Below are 21,697 nucleotides of genomic sequence, written 5' to 3'. Positions count from 1 at the left end.
GTGACTAATACGATCCGAGTCATATTTTTTAGAGATTAAATAGTATTTAATTTAGAAAATATTGTTAATATGATTTCGTGTATTATTATCATTTGTAGATCGCTAGTGTAACTTAGCAAATGCTTGGACGTCGCACTCTTAATAATATCCGTCGGATACTGTGAAAATTTAGACTTGTATCCTGTGTTGTTTTAATAAGCTGATTGACATAAACATTTGTTTGTAATTGCATGGAAGACAACAATTAATGTTGAAAATAAGTACATAACCAAGTTAATCAAAGATTGATTCAAAATATGGTGGGTCATGCATCTTATGGGTGGGTCAGATATGTTGGTTGACTAGTCAAATTTATTTCAATACAGGAAACACAGATAGAAAAAGTAAAAGTAAGTGACTAGGTGATGAAAACTGTGCCCAAGATCCCAAGGCACGATTCACACGGTAATATTGTTTGTATTGGCATTTCCGTTAAGAACTGAACATGGCATTCTTACTTCTTGCCACTTTTGCTATTTATGTTTAGATTGACTATGACAGTATTGTATCCATTTAATTGATAATTTTGAGATTGAAGCATAAATATGTAGCTATGTTAAATTTTTTAAGAAAAAGCTTTATTAAAACAATACTTGACTCTAATAAAATTATCCTTTGCAAATTATTTATGTAATTTTTATAAAAATAAAATAACTATGTCACTTCTTAAACTCACATAATCTATGTGTGTGGTTGTAATTTAAAAAAAAAACAAAAAACAAAAACAGACCAACAAGAGCAAAGAGCAGTGAAGGATATTTTAACCAGGTCAGCACTCCCTCCACTGTCCAAGCTAAACAGGTCGCCAAAATATATTAAATAGAAGAACCAAATACAAAAAGACATGGGGGACATAAATCGAACCCATGAAAGCCTATAACTAGGAAGACTTATTTTATTTCTAGTGAAGTCAGTTGAGATAAAAGTGGGGATAAGATCCACCATTAAAAAACCTTGTAAAGAAGTACCATAAGAGTTTAATCTATCTGCACAAGTATATTGTCCTCACGGTAAATGTGAACCACGACAAAACGCATACTTTTAGTTATAACTATACAATTTTTCCATCTATTCCGAATAGTCTAAGGAACAACCACGGAATTAGAAGAAAAGGCTTGAACAACAAGCATAGAATCACACTCCAGCCACAAACTACGCCATCCTTTTCTGAAAGCAATCTCTATAGCTAACATGGCTTTGATTAATTTAGCAAAAAAAGCATGCTTAACACCCAGGTTTGCTGAGAAACAACCCATGATTGTAGCACTATTGTCCCTAAAGATCCCACCGCAGCCAGCTAACCCAGAAGATCTTTTAGAGGCCCTATCGGTATTGCACTTTATCCAACCAGGAAGGGGGGGTATTCCAAATCACTTCTTTGACTAAGATAGGCTGCCTAGGGTGACCAGCAACAGAAAAATGATTTAGAATGGAAATTTTTGAAATTTTGTTCTAAGAATTGGTCTCAACAAATTCATTATCTCATCTTAGCGGCTATCTTCAACATCTTATAGGTCATAAGCCATTGCAGGAACAAGATCAGATTTGAGAATTTAACGATTTTGCTTATGTTTGCCATAAGCTTAGTGACAACCAATGTTTATTGCTTGTTGGCCAATGCTTCTAAAGGTAAAATGTCCTCTTTGATGACAAAATTTTCCATTCTAAATCATTTTTCTGTTGTTGGTCACCCTAGGCAGCCTATCTTAGTCAAAGAAGTGTGTGGTTGTAATTCATAACTTGGTACATGTCATTTGATTTGTTAAGTTTTATTGTCATCAACATTAGCTTAATTTTCCCTAATTGCCAATAATTAAGCATGGGTAGGATAGGTTTACAAAGAAGAAAAACAAAAAAGTGAGAAGATGGTGAGGATACATACATACATATATATATATATATAGTTTCTAAGTTGAAGTACAAAATACTCATTTATTATTCAAGAAATAAAAGTAAATAATTTCTCTAAGATAATCCCCTAATTAAGGGGGATGAGACGATCTCGAAATGTCAATTATTGTTGAAAATAAGCCATCGACAGAATTGTGATGACCACAATGGTTGAGCTCGATTATGCCCCAGTTCACTTGTTGGACAAATTCCTTGAAAGAGAAATTGATTCCATCTTAAAAAGATCTCATCTTCATCGCAAATTATATATGTTGGTTATGATCCAGTGAAGGAAACCTCAATTTAATTAAGTGTGATTAGAATTCATTAGGTATGATAATTTTATGTTGGTGTGAGTGTTGCACTGACTATCTATGAGAATAACTAGTCATCAATTGTTGATTTCTTATGACCAATTGTGATAAGCGATTAAAGAGGTAAAAGAAAACAATAAATTAAACAATAAACAATGTTGCAATGTTAAAGTAAATGGCTAAAAAGGATAAATTTCATTAATTTTGGACAAAGGCCTTTTTTTACATTGTAATTTCAAATTTCAAATAGGTTGTTATATGCTAAAAGACAATTTTATATATTAATTACACATTTTTCAATATTTTTAGGAGATAATGGTTACATGTATGTTCAGACTTAAGAAACTGTTTACCACTAAATATGTGAATCAATTAGTATAAAATTATTCTAACTTATTCAAGAGATTTCAAAAGTGCTAGATATAAGTGTTGTCTAAAAAAAAACTTACGAAACTGTTTGCTTCTAATTACCGCTCCCCACCTTTAAATTCAACCTTTTTAGGGTAGTCCTTCTTAAATAAACCCAGAAATCTTAAAACTTCCAATTGAAAACAAAATTCATTAGCAAATATATTACTTGAATATATATATTCTAATAAATTCAATTTCTAGTGCAGTAGTGCAACACCTTTTTCACTTACACCATAGGAACTTGTATATATATACTAAGTTACTAACACAACCAAATTTAAACAGTTTATTATATTCATGCTCTAATGAGTGTGAACGTGGAAATAGAACTGTGTATGCTTGAAACTAAAATTGGGGGACGAAAAAAAAACTGTGACGGACAGTGTCAATGTCAATTGGTGAGGATGAGACGGGATTGATGATTTTGTAGTATTTTTTTAGCACCATAATTAGAATTATTAATTATCCGTAAAACTACGTACTTATAAAATAATATTTTAGCAAGTTTTTAATTGTTTAATGTTAACTAGTTCATTTATGTTGTCATATTCTCGTTGAAATCTAATAAAAAGGAAGAATTTAAATCCTCTTGTGTTGTTAAATAAAATATAGTTATGTTTATCTGCGATTAAATAAAAAATTTAAAAAATGATATGCTATGATGATTAAACAAATATATGTATATGGTATTTAATAAAAATTACGTTATTTCCTCCTTGCTGATACGATCCAATAGGAAGCTGTATGGAGAGTGGAGGCGGGAGTGGGAGGCATGATATGGGCGAGGAGATTTGGGTTGTCGGCGAGAGGTGGGTCCGTCGAGAAGATAGAAAATGTGTATACCGAACACGTGCCACCAAAACTGCGGCTATCCAACGAATATCGCAGTTTATACTTTATATCAAGAGAAAAGAACTTACAGCAGCATATGACAATAGATATTTCTCATTCTGTAAATATTATATATAACAATTAACAAAGTTGAGCACAGTTAATAATAGTTAAATTTCTTAAACATGCTATAAGAGTTTCACTACTTATCATGTGTATGAAAAAAAAAATAGTCTCCATCTATCGGTTGAAAATTATTATTGGTGAAAAAAAAATTGGACATGATATATATATATATATATATATATATATATATATATATATATTCCTCCTATAATTCTTTTCTACAAATTTCCTTAACATTTTATAAAAAATAGTGGATAAAAATATAAATATATTTAATGTGTTGAAACTTGAGAGTATTAAAAAAAAGTTGGAAATATAAAGATATTTAATACTTATTACATAATTGAGAGATCTGTGAATTTGTATTTTTTTAATAATTTCAAGCTGCTTTAGTTAATTTTTAGTTTTAATTTTATGTAACACTTTTGTCCTTATTACTTATAAAGAATAATTAGGTCATTTACATATATATGTTAGGTCTGATCTGGTCATATGCATGAAAATGAAATTTGTGAGAGAAATAATCAATATTTGTATGAAGGCATGAATATATGATGGTGGCATTTGCATGTTTTTAATTTTTGATATCATACAAATAGAAAAAAAAATGAGTAACCTCCAACTTTATATACATTAAGAATATTTAAATTCTACTTGGAAATTTAAATGATAAATTATTGTTTTTCTTGAATATCTAGTACTAACACAAACTATATTCTAGTCTTGACTAATTTTTACAGTCTTTTGAGGTATGTCACAAAACAAAAGAAAACACTCCATTTATATTCCACTTACACCATATAAAGAAAGAGTGAAAAACCCAAATTAAAACTTCATTTGCATAAAGGTAGTTTTTTTTATAGAAATAATGAAACATTTAAAAAAAAATACCATTATTGAATGCAATAATGTGAATTAAATAAGATGCAGTAAAACCTACCAATTAACTTCTTGCTGTTCTGGAGTATAGGTCGATATTACACTAAAATAGTCAATGTCTATAAGAATATGATTATACAACTATTTATTGTATTGAATAATGTGAATGTTTCCTTATTTAGTAGGTTCTAGTGAAAAGAAGCATTCCAAAAGAAATTTCTTTGAAGTTCTTGTCCGCTTTCACTGCAACTATAACACTTAAGGGTATTAATAATTTAGTTAAGAAAGTGAAAGGTAAAAAAAAAAGGGAATAGAAAGCAAGATATATTTTTAGGTTGCTTGGGTTGGAGAAAAAATTAAGAGAAAGAAAAAAATCTTTTTCACTATCTTGGTTATGCATATAAGGTGAAAAAATCTATAAAATGACATAAATACATTAAATAAAATGATATAAATAATAGTATTTTATTTTTATCTTTTTAGTAGGAAATAACTCATTCCCTTCCTTTTTCTGTCCAATGTTGGAAAGAACATCAAATTGTTGTGGGACTCAATTGCAACATTCACTCGTTATATTTTTCCCTTGTTTTCTTTTATCAAATAAATGATAGATTAATATTCCCTATTAAAAAAAATCAAAGTGACCAAATTTAGTAAGAATTTTTTATTTTTAATATTGGGGTCACTAAGAATTTATTAATCGTGATTATTTAGTCTTTTGAAACAATAAAAATTTTAATTTAATACTTGAAGGCATAAAAATTTAAAATATAACAATTACGTCATGTGTATAATTTAATAATAAATTAATTCTTAAAATTTATAATTTAATATTAAATTGATTTTAAAAAATAAAATTAAATATTAAATTAATTAGTAAACATATAATTTAATAATAAAATAGTCGATAAACGTAAGGATGAATTTATGGTAATTTTTATTTATTTAGAAATTAAATTAGTATTTTCCTTTAGGAAGTAAATTATATCAATATACAGCATTAAAATAATTATTTACACTTTATATTTGTTTAAACAAACTTAAACTATATATTAATCTTCCAATGAAACAAAACCACGTAGTATTATCAACTCAGAAAAGAGTAGGAATGTTTGGTGAATTATGATAATTGCCACGTGAACAAAATGATGGAGGTCAGGCAATAGACGCATCAAGACTCAAGAGAGTACAAGTCATGGTTGAGGAGTTAGGTGATGAAATGATGAATAAAAAATAGTTGAATACTCATAGTAGTATTGACATGATCCGCAAAGCAAAGCAGTGTTATGATCATCTCCCTTATTCATCATTATTGCTAACTTCCAATTACAACCTCCAAACTCGTTTCCTTTACTTATCCCTGGTTTTCAACGTGGCTACTGCCCTACTGGTTGGTGCACGCACACTTAAATTAACAAAGAAAATGTTAGCCATGCAAGACATGTCACACGACACCAAGTAACTTTTTTTTCTTTTAAAAAAAAATTTGTTCGTTTAAAGATATAAAATTACTCTAATGATAAAAAAAATTATGAGTTTGAATTTTTTAACCAAAAAAACAAACAATACTAATGGTTAATATTTATCGATAAGAAAAAAATAATTTGCTCATTTACTGAAACCTCAAATAACAATAAAACATCAAACCTTAAAATGTTTTAATACTTAAAAAATAAATATTTTTTTAAAATGTGTAATATATTAATATATTTTTAACTTGGAAAAACCACCCTAAATTCATTATGCAATAATATAATGCAAAGTACAGAAGACAAATGGAAAAGTTTTCAATGGGAAAAGAAAGGTGGGATGGGGTTGGGGGGATAGTCTTCACCAGCAAGTTTTCCCTATCCACGCGGTCGTGATATTGCCACGAATTCAACAATTTTACTTACATGAACCAATATTTTTCATTTTTCAACAGAGAATTTAGAATAGATTATTGTTGATATCATGAATTAACAATTTATGCGACGAGTATTAAGAAAACGGACATTGATGTGTGTCGGTGCAAGTTGTTTTCATCATTATTTTCTTATGGCCTTATGGGATTTTGTTTGCGTCAGTTGAAAAATCGTAAGCCAAGCATGCGTGCGTATGTTGTCCGTTTCACAATATTTTATTCATAAGATTTTTGAAAAGGTTTGGGGAATATTAAGTGAAATTCTTACAGAATACAGATATTACAGAAATGCTTACACGCATGTGCATCATTCAAATTTTTTTATGGTCCACTTTGTTCTAGCTATATCATTTTCTAACATAAAATGCACTCATATGCCGCCAGTGCCAGCAACGTGAAATTGCATTCTAATTTAAGAAAAACTTGTGGGCTGTGATTTATTGACGATTTGCTATATATTCAAGCGGCAACTTTATCGAATGCAAATCAGATTGCGATGCGGGTTTTGTTGATTTGATTTTATATGTGTCTGGTGAAAGATATGTTCCATAAAGCTAGGAAATTAATGAACTGACTGAAATCTTAAAACTTAAAGCTAATAAGCTAGCTAAATAAACTGAAAGTATCTAGTAAAACTACTGTTAATTCAATTAGGTGAAAAGTGTAAAATAATACTATACAATGACATATTTAATTACTTGGTCATAACTTAAAATTTTGGTAACTATATATATTTTTAAATAATTATTGTTTCATATTTTAATTTATTTCAAAAAATATTATCTTAAAAATTAAGGTAATAATTTCATAAATTTTCTTATCATTTTAAATATTTTTATAAACTGAAATGAGATAAAAAAAATTGAATTTATTTTATAACTTTGGTGATTCAATATTATAAATAAATTATATTTTTTTCCATACTTATAAATAATTATATATAATGAGAATAAGAAATAAGCGAAAATTAGAGACTATTAAGGGTTCCTCAACATAAAAAGATAAAAGATGAATTTTAATATGTTAGAAGATAATTAAAAAAAGGATTAAAATAAATTTTTAAAAGAATAAAATATCAAACTGAATAAAAAATAAGATAAGAGATCAAAATTTAATCTACAAAATATTAGCAAATGTGCGTAAAATGTTTTTTGTACAGTAACTTATATAAAATGGTGTCCTCCGTTTCTTTTGGATTGGCCCAGGATATGGTGAAAACTTATTGAGAAGACCTAGCCAGGCCCAAAGCATGTTCGTCGTCTCATGGGCTTTACGTATCAGTTGGAGCCCATGCTTATTTCAGTAACCGTTGTGGGCTTCATGTTTCTCTATGGTATAAGTTTTCTTTTATTTTTTTTAAGGGGACATTTCCCCCTCAATTTCTTGTACAAATATTTGAAAACATGAAACATATTAATAATTCTATAATTAAAAAGTGCAAGCAGAAAAAATAATCAATTTCTCAAAAATAAACGAAGGCTAATATTATTAAGTAAAACACAAAAATGATTTTCTATATTATTTTTTTAATTCATTTTTTTCTCGAAAGAGTCATTTATATTTGAATCACGAAATCAGTCATTTTTTTTTAGACAAGCTATCTTGTGTTAAGTTTCAAGTTTTTATTAATAAAGAACAAATTCTAAATTACTTGGTCAAGAAAATTTTAATTATGTACCATGAATACAAAATTTACAAAGATACATAAATAATTTTGTATTATATCTTTAACAATATTCTCAACCAATCAAATTGAAAACAACGTCACATTTATTCATGTTTTTGGGTTTGCTGAATTTTTTGTAGAACAATTCCTTTACAATCTAATTTTTTTTTTTATGTTTGGATAAGTAATTTAAGTATTGCTGATTTTTAACAGAAAGAAAAGAGCATTTTCTCAAAAGCTTTCTTTTAGGTAGTTCATGGGTGGACGCAAAGTTTATTGAAAGTTTTAAGTAACATGACGGGTGATCTGAATCATTGGAGCACTTAAAGCAAAAAAGAAAAAAAAATTAAAGATTGACATTGATCTGATAATGGATAACAAAGTTTATTTATTTTTTCAAAAATCCTCACGCACGCATCATCCCCTTACAACCATTATTCCCTTCCCTTTCTCTTTTGCTTCACTTATGTCCTTATAGCGATAGCTCATTTATTTCATCGTGAATCTTTAACTTGCACTAGTGGTCTATACACACGCACGCATCATTGTTCTTCCATGAAACTTACCCAATAACAAATCGTGTCCTGTTGACTAGGTGTTTTCAGCGACGCAAGTTAAAAGTGTCATGCATGCCTACATGAACGTCTTGATATTTTAATTTGATCAATGAATTGTACACGCTGAAAATAAAAATCTACCAACTCATGTAAAATCAAGGGGCGGAGCTTTGTGGTGAAATTAACTAGTATAGAATTTTTGGATTTAAATGATGTAGAAATTTACTTTAATTGACTATTATTGAAATTTTGTCTCTTATTTATATTTTAGGTTTTAATTTTGGTTTATTAAATTTTACTATCTTATAGTGTTTATGTTAGACTAAATCGATTATTTATGCTAACAATGTCAATTTTGATTGATGTAATATTTTTTTTTATAGTTTAGCATGTGTCATTGATCAAATTTGTGAAAAAAACTAATTTGGTGTGAGGAATAAATTTTAAGATACCAAATTAAAAATTTAAAAATATAAATAAGTGGCTAAAGTTTTATTTTAGTTAATTTTGTTTTGGTTCTCTCAAATTTTTTGTCGAAGCTCGGCCACTCCATACAATGGTATCAATTTTAGTAATAGGTTCTTTAACTTTTACGGAAAAACGTTTTTTAAATTAGTATCCTCTAAAAAAAAAAACTCGAGAGTGAGTACCATGTAGTTTTTAAATTTTTTATGGTACACTGTATTTATAAAAGTGGTAAATCTTATGTATATAGCTAATAAGTCTTTCAGAAAAAAAAAACTAATAACTCTACAGTAAAAAAACCAAACTAATAAATCTCAAGATTTTCATCCTCTTTTTCTACCCTCTTCTTCTATTTTGTTTCACATGAATAAAAAATGAAATTTATCAACCCCGGGAATAAAATTAATATATTTCGTCATGGTACTTGATATGAGCTAATATTTTTTGATGCTTTTATATGGGCTAATATTGAGTACATATAACTGAATGCTTGATTCAACTTTTCATTCTCATTCAATACACAAATAAAAAACTAGTGATACATTGTGTTGCTGAAAAACAAAGTTAAAATATTACTAGTTACTAGTATAAAAAACAAAAAATAGTCTAATTCTAGTTCTAAATAAACTAAAAACAAAAGTGGCTTAGCTTTGAATCCACACCAAAACTTCTTGGTCATTTTTGACACACATGGCGTCTGTTTTAAAGTTTTGGATTTATGCAATTAATCATTATTTTAAAATTTTTAAAATATTTCCAAAAATGTTAAAGTATAATCAAACACATTTTTTAAGTACTAAGAATAATATTTTTAGTCATAATTATTTTCAAAATTTTAAAATAAACAGAAATAACGTTTTTTTAATTTTTTTAATAAAAGTCATCCTTTACATTTATCCATTACGCCAAAATTACATTTACAGGGCCATTAAATTATGACATATGACCGCACCGTTCAGTCACCCTGTGCATTCTGCATTCGTGCCGGACAAGGTTGGGGAATTTTTACTGAGAACAACGACCGCTTATAGTTATAGCCTTTTATATATATAAATATTTGTCCCACTTTTTATTTTTCTTCTTTTCGACAGACTTGGTGAGACACCGAATTTTTCCAATTCTAATTACAGTCGTGGAAGGGAAACTGAAAGCAGAGTGTTGTTCTTCTCGAAATTAAACACGGTTCAGATCTAGAGAAAGATCCATTTTCTCGATGGAGAAAATGGAGCAGTTCATTGATAACTTGCCGCCGATGGATCTGATGCGATCGGAGAAGATGACCTTCGTTCAGCTCATCATCCCCGTCGAGTCCGCGCACCGCGCCATCTCCTATTTAGGTGAACTCGGCCTTCTCCAATTCCGCGACGTAAGTTTTCTTCCAGATCCAACCTCGCTTCCTCTAGATTCCGATTTTCCTTCGCTTCTTTTCTTCTTCGATTTCGTGTCCGAGGTGTTCTTTGAGCTGAGTGTGGAGTTTTCGCGTTTGTGCATGCCTGCGTTACTGCGTAGCTTGTATTAGTCTGTTATTTCGTTCGAGTGTTAGTTGAATTGAGTGCGGGCGTCTAGGAATGACGAAAATGCAGCACTGCAGGATTCAATGCTGAATGCAGATTTGAAGGAATCCATTGCTGGTGCGCGGATTCGTTGACGAGACAGTGTCGTTGATTCGGATATTGGATCTTTCGTGTTCAACAGTTCGTGCTAACTGATCCTGCGTTTAAGTGTGATTTTATGACGTGTGGCTTGAAATGTTTAATGTAATTATGGTTTGAGACTTAGGAGGTGTGAACTTAGTTGCATTGCTGGCTTCTTGAGTCTAATGTTGGTTATATGGATTATGGAACACGTAAAATGTCGATAAGATGACTTAGATAAGTTTTTGATGATTAGGTTCTGAGCCTATAGTGTTTCTTCATCCTTGTTGAAAGCAGTTAATGTCTTGTCTAATTGGTTCAGATATGATGATTGCAGTTCGGGTTCCAACTTGCATCCACCTAGTAGATCACTGCTCTCTTTTGAAACTTGCTTAATTGGCTTCCCTGTGAAGTTAGATCTTGTCAATGTATATTCAAATACTGTAGTTAACTCTGAATTCCTCTAGTAATTCAGGACATAATGCTTTCCCTTATGGTTGACCATGTTCATTACTCATGTCTTATTGTGTTAGGGACTATTTTTGTTTAGAATTGTTGTTGTTGTTGTTGTTATAAGTATTATGTCATTAGCATCTGTTTTAGAATGTTATAATTGGACTCTTGTCAATAGTTGGTTAAAAACTGGTGGAGTTCTGTCCACACAACATGTGAGAATTGCTATGTCTTGAGAGTTGTAGCACTTTTGAGTTCAAGATCTAGGCTGTGCATTATTGATATGCTGAATTTAAAAAAGGAATTATGTTAGTTTTCCAATTCTGATCTATTGTCTCTAACACTTGTGGATATTTTTTGACTTTTCAATGATGCATCTTTGTAATACCATATATCATATAAAATTGTGTCCCTAGTTATAAAGATATTTTGGGTGCAATTTTGATGGCCATTTAAGAAATATTTAAAGTTCAAACTAATTTCTTTCCCTCCTTGTATAGTAGAAATACTTTTTGGCCTTCTAAATTTTATTGATTGGATGTTGCTGGTGTAAAAGTTTTCTATGGTCTGTCATGATTGCAGTTCTTATGGACACCGTTTTCTTGTTTGCAGTTAAATGCTGATAAAAGCCCCTTTCAGAGAACATTTGTCAATCAGGTAATCTTCATTGCACAAATGAGAATTCCTGTCGCATTCTGAATACCTTGAATCTTTGCAATCTTTTGAAACTGTAGCTTATTTTTATATTATGTATATTAGTCTACAGTTGGGATTTGAGACTTCTCTATTATGCAGGCAATTCTTTTAAGTTGTTACACCATGTCCTTCTATGACTAAATAAAACCCGACTTGTTTTAAAAAAATAAAATTAAAAAGGAATAATTAATAAAGTAGGTTACTTCACGTGAATCAGATTATAATACCTGAATCGTCAAATTTTGATTTTAAAACACTGAAGAAGTAGGTTCAACTTTGGGAGAAGAGTTAGATTTTCTTTTTTCTGGTTGGACTATCTTTTATAGAAATTGTGCTGAGTTTGTTGCCTATTTTAGTTTATATTTGGATTGGATTTACTGTTACAATCATGATTGGGATAATGTTTTTCTTTTTCCCCCTTATTGCTAGTATTAACTGCATTTCTCTTTTGGCAGGTAAAGCGATGTGCAGAAATGTCAAGAAAGCTTCGATTCTTCAAGGATCAAATCAGTAAAGCTGGCCTAATGTCTTCTTCTCGTACTGTATTGCAACCAGATATAGACTTGGAGGATTTAGAGGTCTCTTTCTATTTTTCATTTTTTTCTCAGATATGATTATTGTCTTAGGGGTAGCATTCAAGTTACATGTTGTCACGTTATCAACAATAACACTCAGCATTTTGCCAGCTTGCTTGAGGATTTTCACCCTTAAATCTGACAATATACTTTTTGTTGGCTTTCTTTTATGCCAGATACAACTTGCTGAACATGAACATGAGCTGATCGAAATGAACTCTAACAGTGACAAACTTCAGCAATCATATAATGAACTCCAGGAATTCAAGATTGTATTACAAAAGGTATTTTTTTCCTTAGATATTTTTTGGTAAGCATATTCCAGCCAAGGTAATTTTAAAGTACTGAAGGTGTCTCTGTGTTCCCTGTTATTTTGGTTACATTAATTTCCCCCTTTAAAATTCAGTTAGCAAATAATGGTCTTTCTGATCATAATTTAGCATTAGTTATGTATTTTTTTATATTATTTTATCTGTTTTGGTTTTTAATGTATTCCATCAAATTCCAGTATTGTATTTGTTTTTAATTCACGAAGGCATCCTGTTCTTTTAATGAATGAAATGTTTCCTCTAGGCCTTCTGTTGCCTTCGGTCATGTATTCATTATATTTTTTTGGGTAAATTTCAGGCATGTGGTTTTCTTGTTTCCAAACATAGCCTTGCGGTTTCAGATGAAAGAGAACTACAAGAGAATGTATATTCAAATGATGCCTATGTTGAGACAGGATCTTTGCTTGAACAGGTTTGTTGTAGCATCCTTTATCACCCTTCATAAGTGCATATACTGTTACTAGTATCTAAAATTTATTTCATCCAGTAAGTGCACTATTCTAAATTGTGTATATTACAGGAAATGAGGCCTCAGTCATCAAACTCGTCTGGTTTAAGATTTATCAGTGGGATTATTTGTAAATCCAAGGTTCTTAGGTTTGAAAGGATGTTGTTTCGTGCTACGAGAGGCAATATGCTTTTCAATCAGGCACCGGATGATGAACTAATCATGGATCCTGTTTCAGCCGAGATGGTTTTCTTCCTTATTACTTCTAAGAATATTGACAATTGTTTTTTTTTTCCTTTTTTCCCTTTTCAATCTGCATTTATCATTGTGAGCTATCATGTTCCCAGTTGGTTTATATTCCCATTGATGTATTCTTTGTCTGCACAATGACTCAGACTCCGGTGATTTTCTTTTCAGATTGAAAAAACAGTGTTCGTTGTGTTTTTCTCTGGGGAACAGGCAAGAACCAAGATTCTGAAAATTTGTGAGGCATTTGGTGCAAATTGTTATCCTGTTCCTGAAGATATTAGTAAGCAGAGGGAAATAACTAGAGAGGTGAGTGTGCTTGGCTTAGGAAGATGTTATTTTTGGTCTCATCAATTATGTATATTTTATCATTACGACATATGGGCAAAGTGTACTCAAAATAAATTTGGGATTCTTATTGCTACTGTTTTGGTGAGAGAATATTTTTGCTGTTGTTTAAGCTAAATACTTTAATAATATTTCTGAAATTTTGATTTTAAACCATGCCGAATGGCATTATGTGATCCATGCAGTTGACCTCACCTAGTGGGATAAGGCTTTGTTGTTGTTGTTAAGCTATAAATACTTTGGAACTTCACACATTGCTCTTGAACTACAGCCTTGTTTTTTACTAGTGGCATACTTATACCTATTTATCCAGGGATCTTGTTTTGCAATCCAAGAAGTTTTGTTTAGATACTCTTTAGTTTTTTGGTATGCTTTGCCATCAATTTTTCAGGGGCTCTTTTCTAGCAATACCTTTCAGGATTATCAGGTAGTATGAGTGTGATAAAAGTAGTTTTTATATTCAATTGAATTCAACTGTACTCTTTGCTTTATGTTCCTGATGAGGATTTATGTTTCACCTTTTGTGACTACAAATATGGAGAGTTGGAAATATGTAGCTTATGGTTGAAAAGTTTATTTTCGGGTACAGGTTTCATCACGTCTTACGGACTTAGAGGCAACTTTGGAAGCTGGGATTAGGCACCGGAACAAGGCTCTAGCTTCTGTTGCAGACCATCTAGCAAAATGGATAAACATGGTAAGAGTTTGCTTCTGCATGTCTTGTTGTGTGAGATATTTATTTTGACTGCGTTTTAACTACAAACCAATCCTAATATCTGATCAACATGTACAAGTAATGGATATCTATTTTGAACCAATAGATCTCATCCTTATCACTTTGTCCTAGGTAAGAAGAGAGAAGGCTGTGTATGATACACTGAACATGTTAAACTTTGATGTCACAAAAAAATGTCTTGTTGGAGAGGGCTGGTGTCCTCTGTTTGCAAAAACACAGGTATTTTTTTATTTCCCAAATTTTTGAGGAATTGAAAACATCTTCAATATAACATTATCTAATGAAGAGTTTGCATTTAATGATATTCCAGATGCAGGAGGTACTGCAACGTGCAACTTTTGATAGCAATTCTCAAGTTGGCATAATCTTCCATCCAATGGATGCAGTGGAGTCACCACCTACATATTTTAGGACCAACACTTTCACAAATCCATATCAAGAAATTGTTGATGCATATGGGTGAGCCTAATTAAATATTGGCTGTGTTTAGTTACTTTAGTAGCAGGAACATGAATTACTAAATGTCTTGAAGTAATTTTTAGGAGTGCTTTATAGTGCATTGTTTTTCCTGTAGCTAGAAAATTGCGTGATATGCTAGTGTATGTTCTACCTCTAACATGTAGAGCTTATTACGTGAATAGATAAACTTTCAGTGAAATAAAACTATATCTGTGGGTTCTTGATAATATATTTCTCGTGAAGTTTGTTTTACTAATCTCCAAATGAAGTCAACAAATTAGAATTGTCTTATGGGTGGGGTATTTTAGTGATTAGATAAATGAAGAAGAATAACAAAGCTTTGTTTATTGGGAATGAAGAGGGAAACATTTCAAGTATTTACTCATCTCTGTACTTTACAAAATTAACATTTGCAGACAGGAAAGGTGTGAGAATTGTCTCCTTTCTCCACCCTTTTTCTGTTTTTAAAGTTTAAACTTGTTTGTGGATCTGAATTTCTGTCCAAGGGGTTTCAGAACTTCCTTAGCAGTTAAATCATGTGGTATTACTATGGTATGTTTATATTGGTTGAAGATTTTATTTTTTTAAATTTCTGGATTGATTCTAGGGATGTACCATGGTGGATACAAATTATCTAGCTTACTAGCTATTTCTTCTTAGCTATATAATAAATCCATGACAGCCGATTAGATTCCTAATTAGTCCTTTTACTTGGCAGTGTTGCAAGATACCAAGAAGCAAATCCTGCAGTTTACACAACTATTATATTCCCTTTCCTATTTGCTTTGATGTTTGGGGACTGGGGTCATGGAATTTGCCTATTGCTAGGAGCATTGGTTCTTATAGCACGTCAAAACAAGCTCAGCACACAGGTAAATTCATTCTAACTGTATTGCAATAAAATAATAATGGAAATGTACCCAAAGTAATGTTGTTGTTGATAATGATGATGGAAGGATCAAGCCAAATATATATAAGGGGAATGTGATATATTGTGTTGATAAAAAATTTAGTTGAGATATATCACAGTTTAATGTTCCTTTTTCTTCTAACTTTAACTAGCGTCATCATGGTTGGTGTTCAAAGAATAATGTTAATGAAGCTTTATATGTTAGCTGCTGAGTATTTAGTGTTTAGTATTGTGATCAAATCCCCATTTTTGGTGTACCAAAGAAAAAAGAGAAGCAGAAATGATAAGGGCAAGATGGGAATTATGGTGGAGTTTGTTAGAGAGGAGCCTAGCGGAATGGACAGGGGGCAGCAAATCAGTGGTGAAAGAGGAGTGTGGAAAGTATTGGGAGTGGAGGGAATATGAGGCAGGGAGGGAGGGAGTGCTACCAGAATAGGCATAAAATGTGTAAGGGGATTCTGGGAGGGTTTGGAATAGGGCAGAGTAGCATTACTTCTCTGATTTTATCTCTGTTTTTCCATTATCTTTGCTATTCATCTTGTTTCTGTTACTGTATATATAGAGCACTACTCTATCATTCACCCCCCTAAAACAAAAAGAGCACTACTCTATCATTTCCCTGTTATTCCAGTGTGAATACCAGGTTCTATCAGTATCTATAAGGTGGATTTTGTTTTTTTGGGTGCTAGGTATTTCTTTACCCCTAAATATCTTGAGAATTGAAATAACTTTAAATAGTCCATACAAGTGCAAGTAGAGACTCAAAATATCCTATACTTTTATTCTGCTCTTGGCATTGCCTTTAATACCTAACAATTTTATTTAATTTCTGCCAGAAACTTGGAAGCTTTATGGAGATGCTATTTGGTGGGCGCTATGTGCTTCTTCTAATGGCACTGTTTTCAATCTATTGTGGCTTAATCTACAATGAATTCTTTTCTGTTCCCTTTCACATATTTGGTGCATCGGCTTACAAATGCCGTGATAGTTCATGCAGGTGTTCTATTTGTCTCTTCGAGTCTATGATTTTGATGTCAGTTAAATACTTAAAATGTTTTTTTGTCTTAATATCTAGTTATGTAATGGCTTACATATTGATGCAATACATTTCCCTTTCCTCTCATGTTCTCATCTCTCTCTCTCTCTCTCTCTCTCTCTCTCTCTATATATATATATATATATATATATATATATATATAATTGACGGTTCATCCATTTTCTTGCCCATTTCCCCCAGATTTCCCCCCTCCCATTTTTCCTGCTCTTTTGCATGACTTTTCTCCTGACTGTTTTTCTTCCATTTAAATGATTTTTTCCCGCCAATTTTTCCACACAATTGAATGGTTTTTCCATGCTCATTTTGTATGTGATCATTCACATCAAAGTTTGTGTTGATGATGATTTTGTGGGTTTATGAAATACATGTCGTTGGATTGGGGTTATATCATACGTGATATTTAGTTAAATAATTATTTTGGGAGTATTCTTTCTTTTAATATTTAATTTGTTTGTATTAATTTATTCTTTTTGTAAATAGAATTGATGAAAACTTTAACATATGAAATGCATTTTGATTTGAGGTTGAAATTTTTGCTGGAATTCTCTGAAAAAATTCTTAATGATGTTTTATTTTAATAAATATTTAATAACTTATCAAACTGTGCACAACACATGCACATGAAATTAAACGAGTTTGAAACAGAACAGAGAAGATTAAAGTTTTCATTTTTTATTTTTTTACTTAAGTTTGGTGCCGAGAATTAACATTTTGGAACCTATTTTGCAAGTTCTTGTTTTTTTTGGTAAACTACAAGGTTTTAACATTGGTGCTGTGTGATGTTTCATCATTCTTAACCTTTTTATCAGGGATGCACATACTATTGGGTTAATCAAATACCAAGATCCATACCCGTTTGGTGTGGATCCCAGCTGGCGTGGAAGTCGATCAGAATTGTCTTTCCTAAACTCTTTGAAGATGAAGATGTCCATTCTGTTTGGTGTGGCACATATGAACTTAGGAATTATATTGAGTTATTTTAATGCTCATTTCTTTCAAAACTCACTGGATATAAGGTGCCCCACTCTTCTGTCTGACCTGTGCAGTTATTATTATGCTATCCTTTTGATAGTTGATTTAACTTATTCTTTATGTTGCTATCAGGTACCAGTTTGTGCCACAGATGATTTTCCTTAACAGTCTATTTGGGTATCTTTCCGTTCTCATTGTTATCAAGTGGTGTACTGGCTCTCAAGCAGACCTTTATCATGTAATGATATACATGTTTTTAAGCCCCACAGACAATCTTGGCGAGAATCAGTTGTTCTGGGGCCAAAGACCTCTTCAAGTATGAATCTGGTTCTTTTATTCATTGTTGCTTAATCCTACAAATTCAGTTTCCTGTTTTTTCTTCATTCTGAATTACTTCTTTTGATGTGCAGATTGTGTTATTGCTTTTGGCTGTAATTGCAGTTCCGTGGATGCTCTTTCCAAAACCTTTTATACTAAAAAAGCTTCATACTGAGGTGCCGCTTTTACCTGTCTTGTGTATGGTTTTCTTGCTTGAAAGTTTATAATTTTATTCAGCCAGACCACTTTATCGCACTTATGTACATGTGCTTGTGGTCTGAGTTTCCCCTTTTTGGCTGCGAATTCTGCATAAGGTTTTTAAAAATCAATTCTTCTTGAGAACCATTATAAGATTGATTTTCTTTGGAATGAATATGCTTTAGTGCTAAACTACTTATAACTCCTGTCAGTTATGTGGACAGCATTTCTGGCTATAGTTTTCTTCGTTCCATACTTTCATTGCAGTTAGTAATTAAGGAGGTGATGATAAGGAGTTTATCAAGATTATTAATCTTTTATCCTGATGACATTATACAGAGGTTTCAAGGTCGTAGTTATGGTATACTGAATACCTCTGAGGTGGATCTTGAGGCTGAACCTGATTCTGCCAGACAACATCATGAAGAATTCAATTTCAGTGAGGTCTTTGTTCACCAAATGATCCACGCCATTGAATTTGTTCTAGGTTCAGTTTCTAATACAGCATCATATCTTCGTCTTTGGGCACTAAGGTTTGCTCAGTCATGATTCTCTTTCATCGCAATGAATTCCTATATTATGGATTTTTGTTCCTTGGCTGATTTTATTACCAATTGCAGTTTGGCTCACTCAGAACTTTCTACTGTTTTCTATGAGAAAGTCCTGCTTCTTGCTTGGGGGTAAGCTTGATTTATAAAATGTGTTTTATTACTTTCAACCTTTTTATTGAGATTTTTCAGTATTGTTTAGCATTATTGGAATATTTAACAAATCAACGTGCTTCCCTTAGTAGAAGATAACGTGTTCGTGATTTCTTTTAGGCTTAAATAGACTTTTGGTCCCTGTAATATACCATTTTTTTAAAATTTTGGTCCTTATAAAATTATGTTTTTAAAATGGTCCTTGTAATGTTTTTTATCCTTGCTATTTTGTTTGTCCTTGTAAAATACTTATTTTTTTTCCTTATAATATGTGAATAATTTGCTTTTAGTGCCTACCATTTTTTTCCAAAGTGCCTAACTCAAAATGAACAAAAAATTATAAGGACTAAAACAAAAAAATAGATATATTATAAGGGACTAAAATAAAATAACAATGACTTAAAAATAAAAAATAAATTTTACAAGGAACATTTTAAAATATAAGGATCAAAACCAAAAAAGGGTATGATACAAGAACCAAAAGTATATTTAAATTTTAAACCTTTATTTTATAATGTAATCATCATGAAAATTCTGGCCGATGGAACAATTTAATAAATACTAATAAATACTGGTTCTACCTTTACTGTATACTGCATCAGCCACCAGCTAGTTTGGATTAGTGGCTTCTGATTGGTACCTAATTAATATTTGGAGTATAACTATTGTCCACGTGTTATGTATATTTTATTTTTACTTTTACTTCACTGGAGTTCGTAGAAATTTTAGTTATATTGAGAGCTGCATGGATGGAATTATCTATATCTGTAATGTTTGTATTCCATTGTTGCATTTATATTTTTATTAATCTTATTCTTTAATCATTAATGTCGTTCCTGGTTACATTTTAAACAGGTATGACAATCTTGTCATTCGGTTGATAGGGCTAACCGTTTTTGCCTTTGCAACTGCCTTTATACTACTAATGATGGAGAGTCTTAGTGCTTTTCTTCATGCCCTGAGGCTTCACTGGGTAGAATTTCAAAATAAATTCTACCATGGTGATGGCTACAAGTTCAGGCCTTTTTCATTTGCCTCCTTAACAGAGGATGACGATTGATCCATTCATATGTATGGTTTCATGGCAACTATATAGAAAGGATATTTCCACAAGTGAAGGGAGCATAAAATGAGAATTTGTAGTGTCGGAACCAAATTTGGCGGCTATGGTTGTTAGGTTTGCTTGATGATATTCTGCTTGATATTGACCTGGCAACAAAAAGTTCCTGCTCATTTTCCCATGGCTACGGGGTTGTAAGAAGATCACACTGCCGATGATCATGGAAGGTATCTAACAGAATATTTGCTTTATAGTTATTTTTTGTTATTTTTCTTTTGCTTAGAATAGGAAACGGAAGAGCTAAGGGAAGGGACTGTTTAGAGTAATTTTTGTAAAGAGGAGCAGGGATCCATCAGAGTGTAGCTATTGGATTTTGGTTCTTTGGGGTTACATACATATATATACATGATGTAGGGCAGGTTTTGCTGGGAAATAACCAATCTTCTGAAATTTTCTTGTATTGATAGATGACAAGTTATAGAGCCCCAATTTTTTTTTGTTAAGGATTGATCAAAGTAAATACAGACATCTGAAGTTGAATAATGTCATCTGTATAATGCTTGTGTAATGCCCAGTTGGCAACTTACAATTTGAAATGTTACTTCCACCATCCCCCAAGTTGAATAAAATGCAGAGATATTTGTTTTAATTATTCATTTGTTTAGTTAACTTAGTTAAGTGTTTATTCCATAAGTAAGGATTTATGTGATGATTTGATTATGAAATTTATTGGAATAAATTGGAAATAACTTATTTTGATAGGTTTTTTCAAGAAATTTATCAAAATAAGTTAAAAAGAGCTTCTAAAAGTCACGTTATTTTTTGTTTTATATAGCTTTTTTCAAATGCCTCCCAAAAAATATATTTTTAACTTGGTTTAGTGTTTGGTTTTTCAATGGCACGAACGGGAAAGTAACAACGAATTGCTTTCTAGTAAATATGTGGACTTACAAAAAAGAAATATCAACGCATACTTTATTATTTATCTTATAATAATTTTTTCACTCGAAAAATTACCATTCAGGTAACCTCTATAAGAGAGGACTCAACCAGAATAGAATGGAGAAGGCCAAACCAACAAATATGATGGAAATAGATCAGCTTCCGGTTGCTTTAGAGTTTAAAATCATCTCGGCAAATTTGAGGGACCAGAGAAAAAAAAGTTCTCTTTATTATGAATTTAGTAATAGTTAAATTTATATGCATAATTAGTATAAAAAATTATGCTATCAACTAATAAAAAATTATTGTTGTTATAATTTTTAAAATAATTATTAAAAAATCAATAAACTTATCATTATAATTTTTTGAATAACAATATAAAAATTATTTACACTATTTATGCAGATGATATTTATTCATAAATGTAAGTACTTATTTTTTATATTTATTCATAAATGTAAGTACTTATTTTTAATTAAATAATAAGAATGATACATTTTATTCGACTCTATTTTATTTTATTGTACGATAATA

At 31.0% G+C, this 21,697-nt stretch overlaps 1 protein-coding gene across 1 annotated transcript; it reads left to right on the top strand.

Annotated features, from left to right (window-relative positions):
• Nucleotides 1-10,022: 10,022 nt before the first annotated feature.
• LOC114387891 (V-type proton ATPase subunit a1-like) lies at nt 10,023-20,873 on the top strand. Its single transcript, XM_028348129.1, has 19 exons — nt 10,023-10,074; nt 10,173-10,447; nt 11,781-11,825; nt 12,320-12,442; nt 12,616-12,723; nt 13,067-13,180; nt 13,289-13,462; nt 13,634-13,771; nt 14,400-14,507; nt 14,658-14,765; nt 14,857-15,005; nt 15,724-15,877; nt 16,752-16,912; nt 17,782-17,988; nt 18,077-18,260; nt 18,355-18,438; nt 18,800-18,993; nt 19,081-19,140; nt 20,017-20,873. Exons 2-19 carry the CDS (start codon nt 10,295-10,297, stop codon nt 20,219-20,221), a joined length of 2,469 nt encoding a protein of 822 aa, XP_028203930.1. The 5' UTR covers nt 10,023-10,074; nt 10,173-10,294; the 3' UTR covers nt 20,222-20,873.
• The last annotated feature ends 824 nt before the right edge of the window (nt 20,874-21,697 follow it).

This window comes from Glycine soja, chromosome 15 (assembly GCF_004193775.1).
Source record: "Glycine soja cultivar W05 chromosome 15, ASM419377v2, whole genome shotgun sequence".
Classification (NCBI taxonomy): domain Eukaryota; kingdom Viridiplantae; phylum Streptophyta; class Magnoliopsida; order Fabales; family Fabaceae; genus Glycine; species Glycine soja.
This window is presented reverse-complemented; position numbering and strand designations above follow the sequence as displayed.

What these genes read in the sequence shown, in the direction of transcription:
- LOC114387891 (XM_028348129.1), top strand. Translation starts at nt 10,295, where the DNA reads ATGGAGAAAATGGAGCAGTTCATTGATAACTTGCCGCCGATGGATCTG. An exon ending in ATCCTGTTTCAGCCGAGATG is followed by an intron (nt 13,463 to 13,633) that starts GTTTTCTTCCTT and finishes TTTTCTTTTCAG; the next exon opens with ATTGAAAAAACAGTGTTCGT. An exon ending in TAGCAAAATGGATAAACATG is followed by an intron (nt 14,508 to 14,657) that starts GTAAGAGTTTGC and finishes ACTTTGTCCTAG; the next exon opens with GTAAGAAGAGAGAAGGCTGT.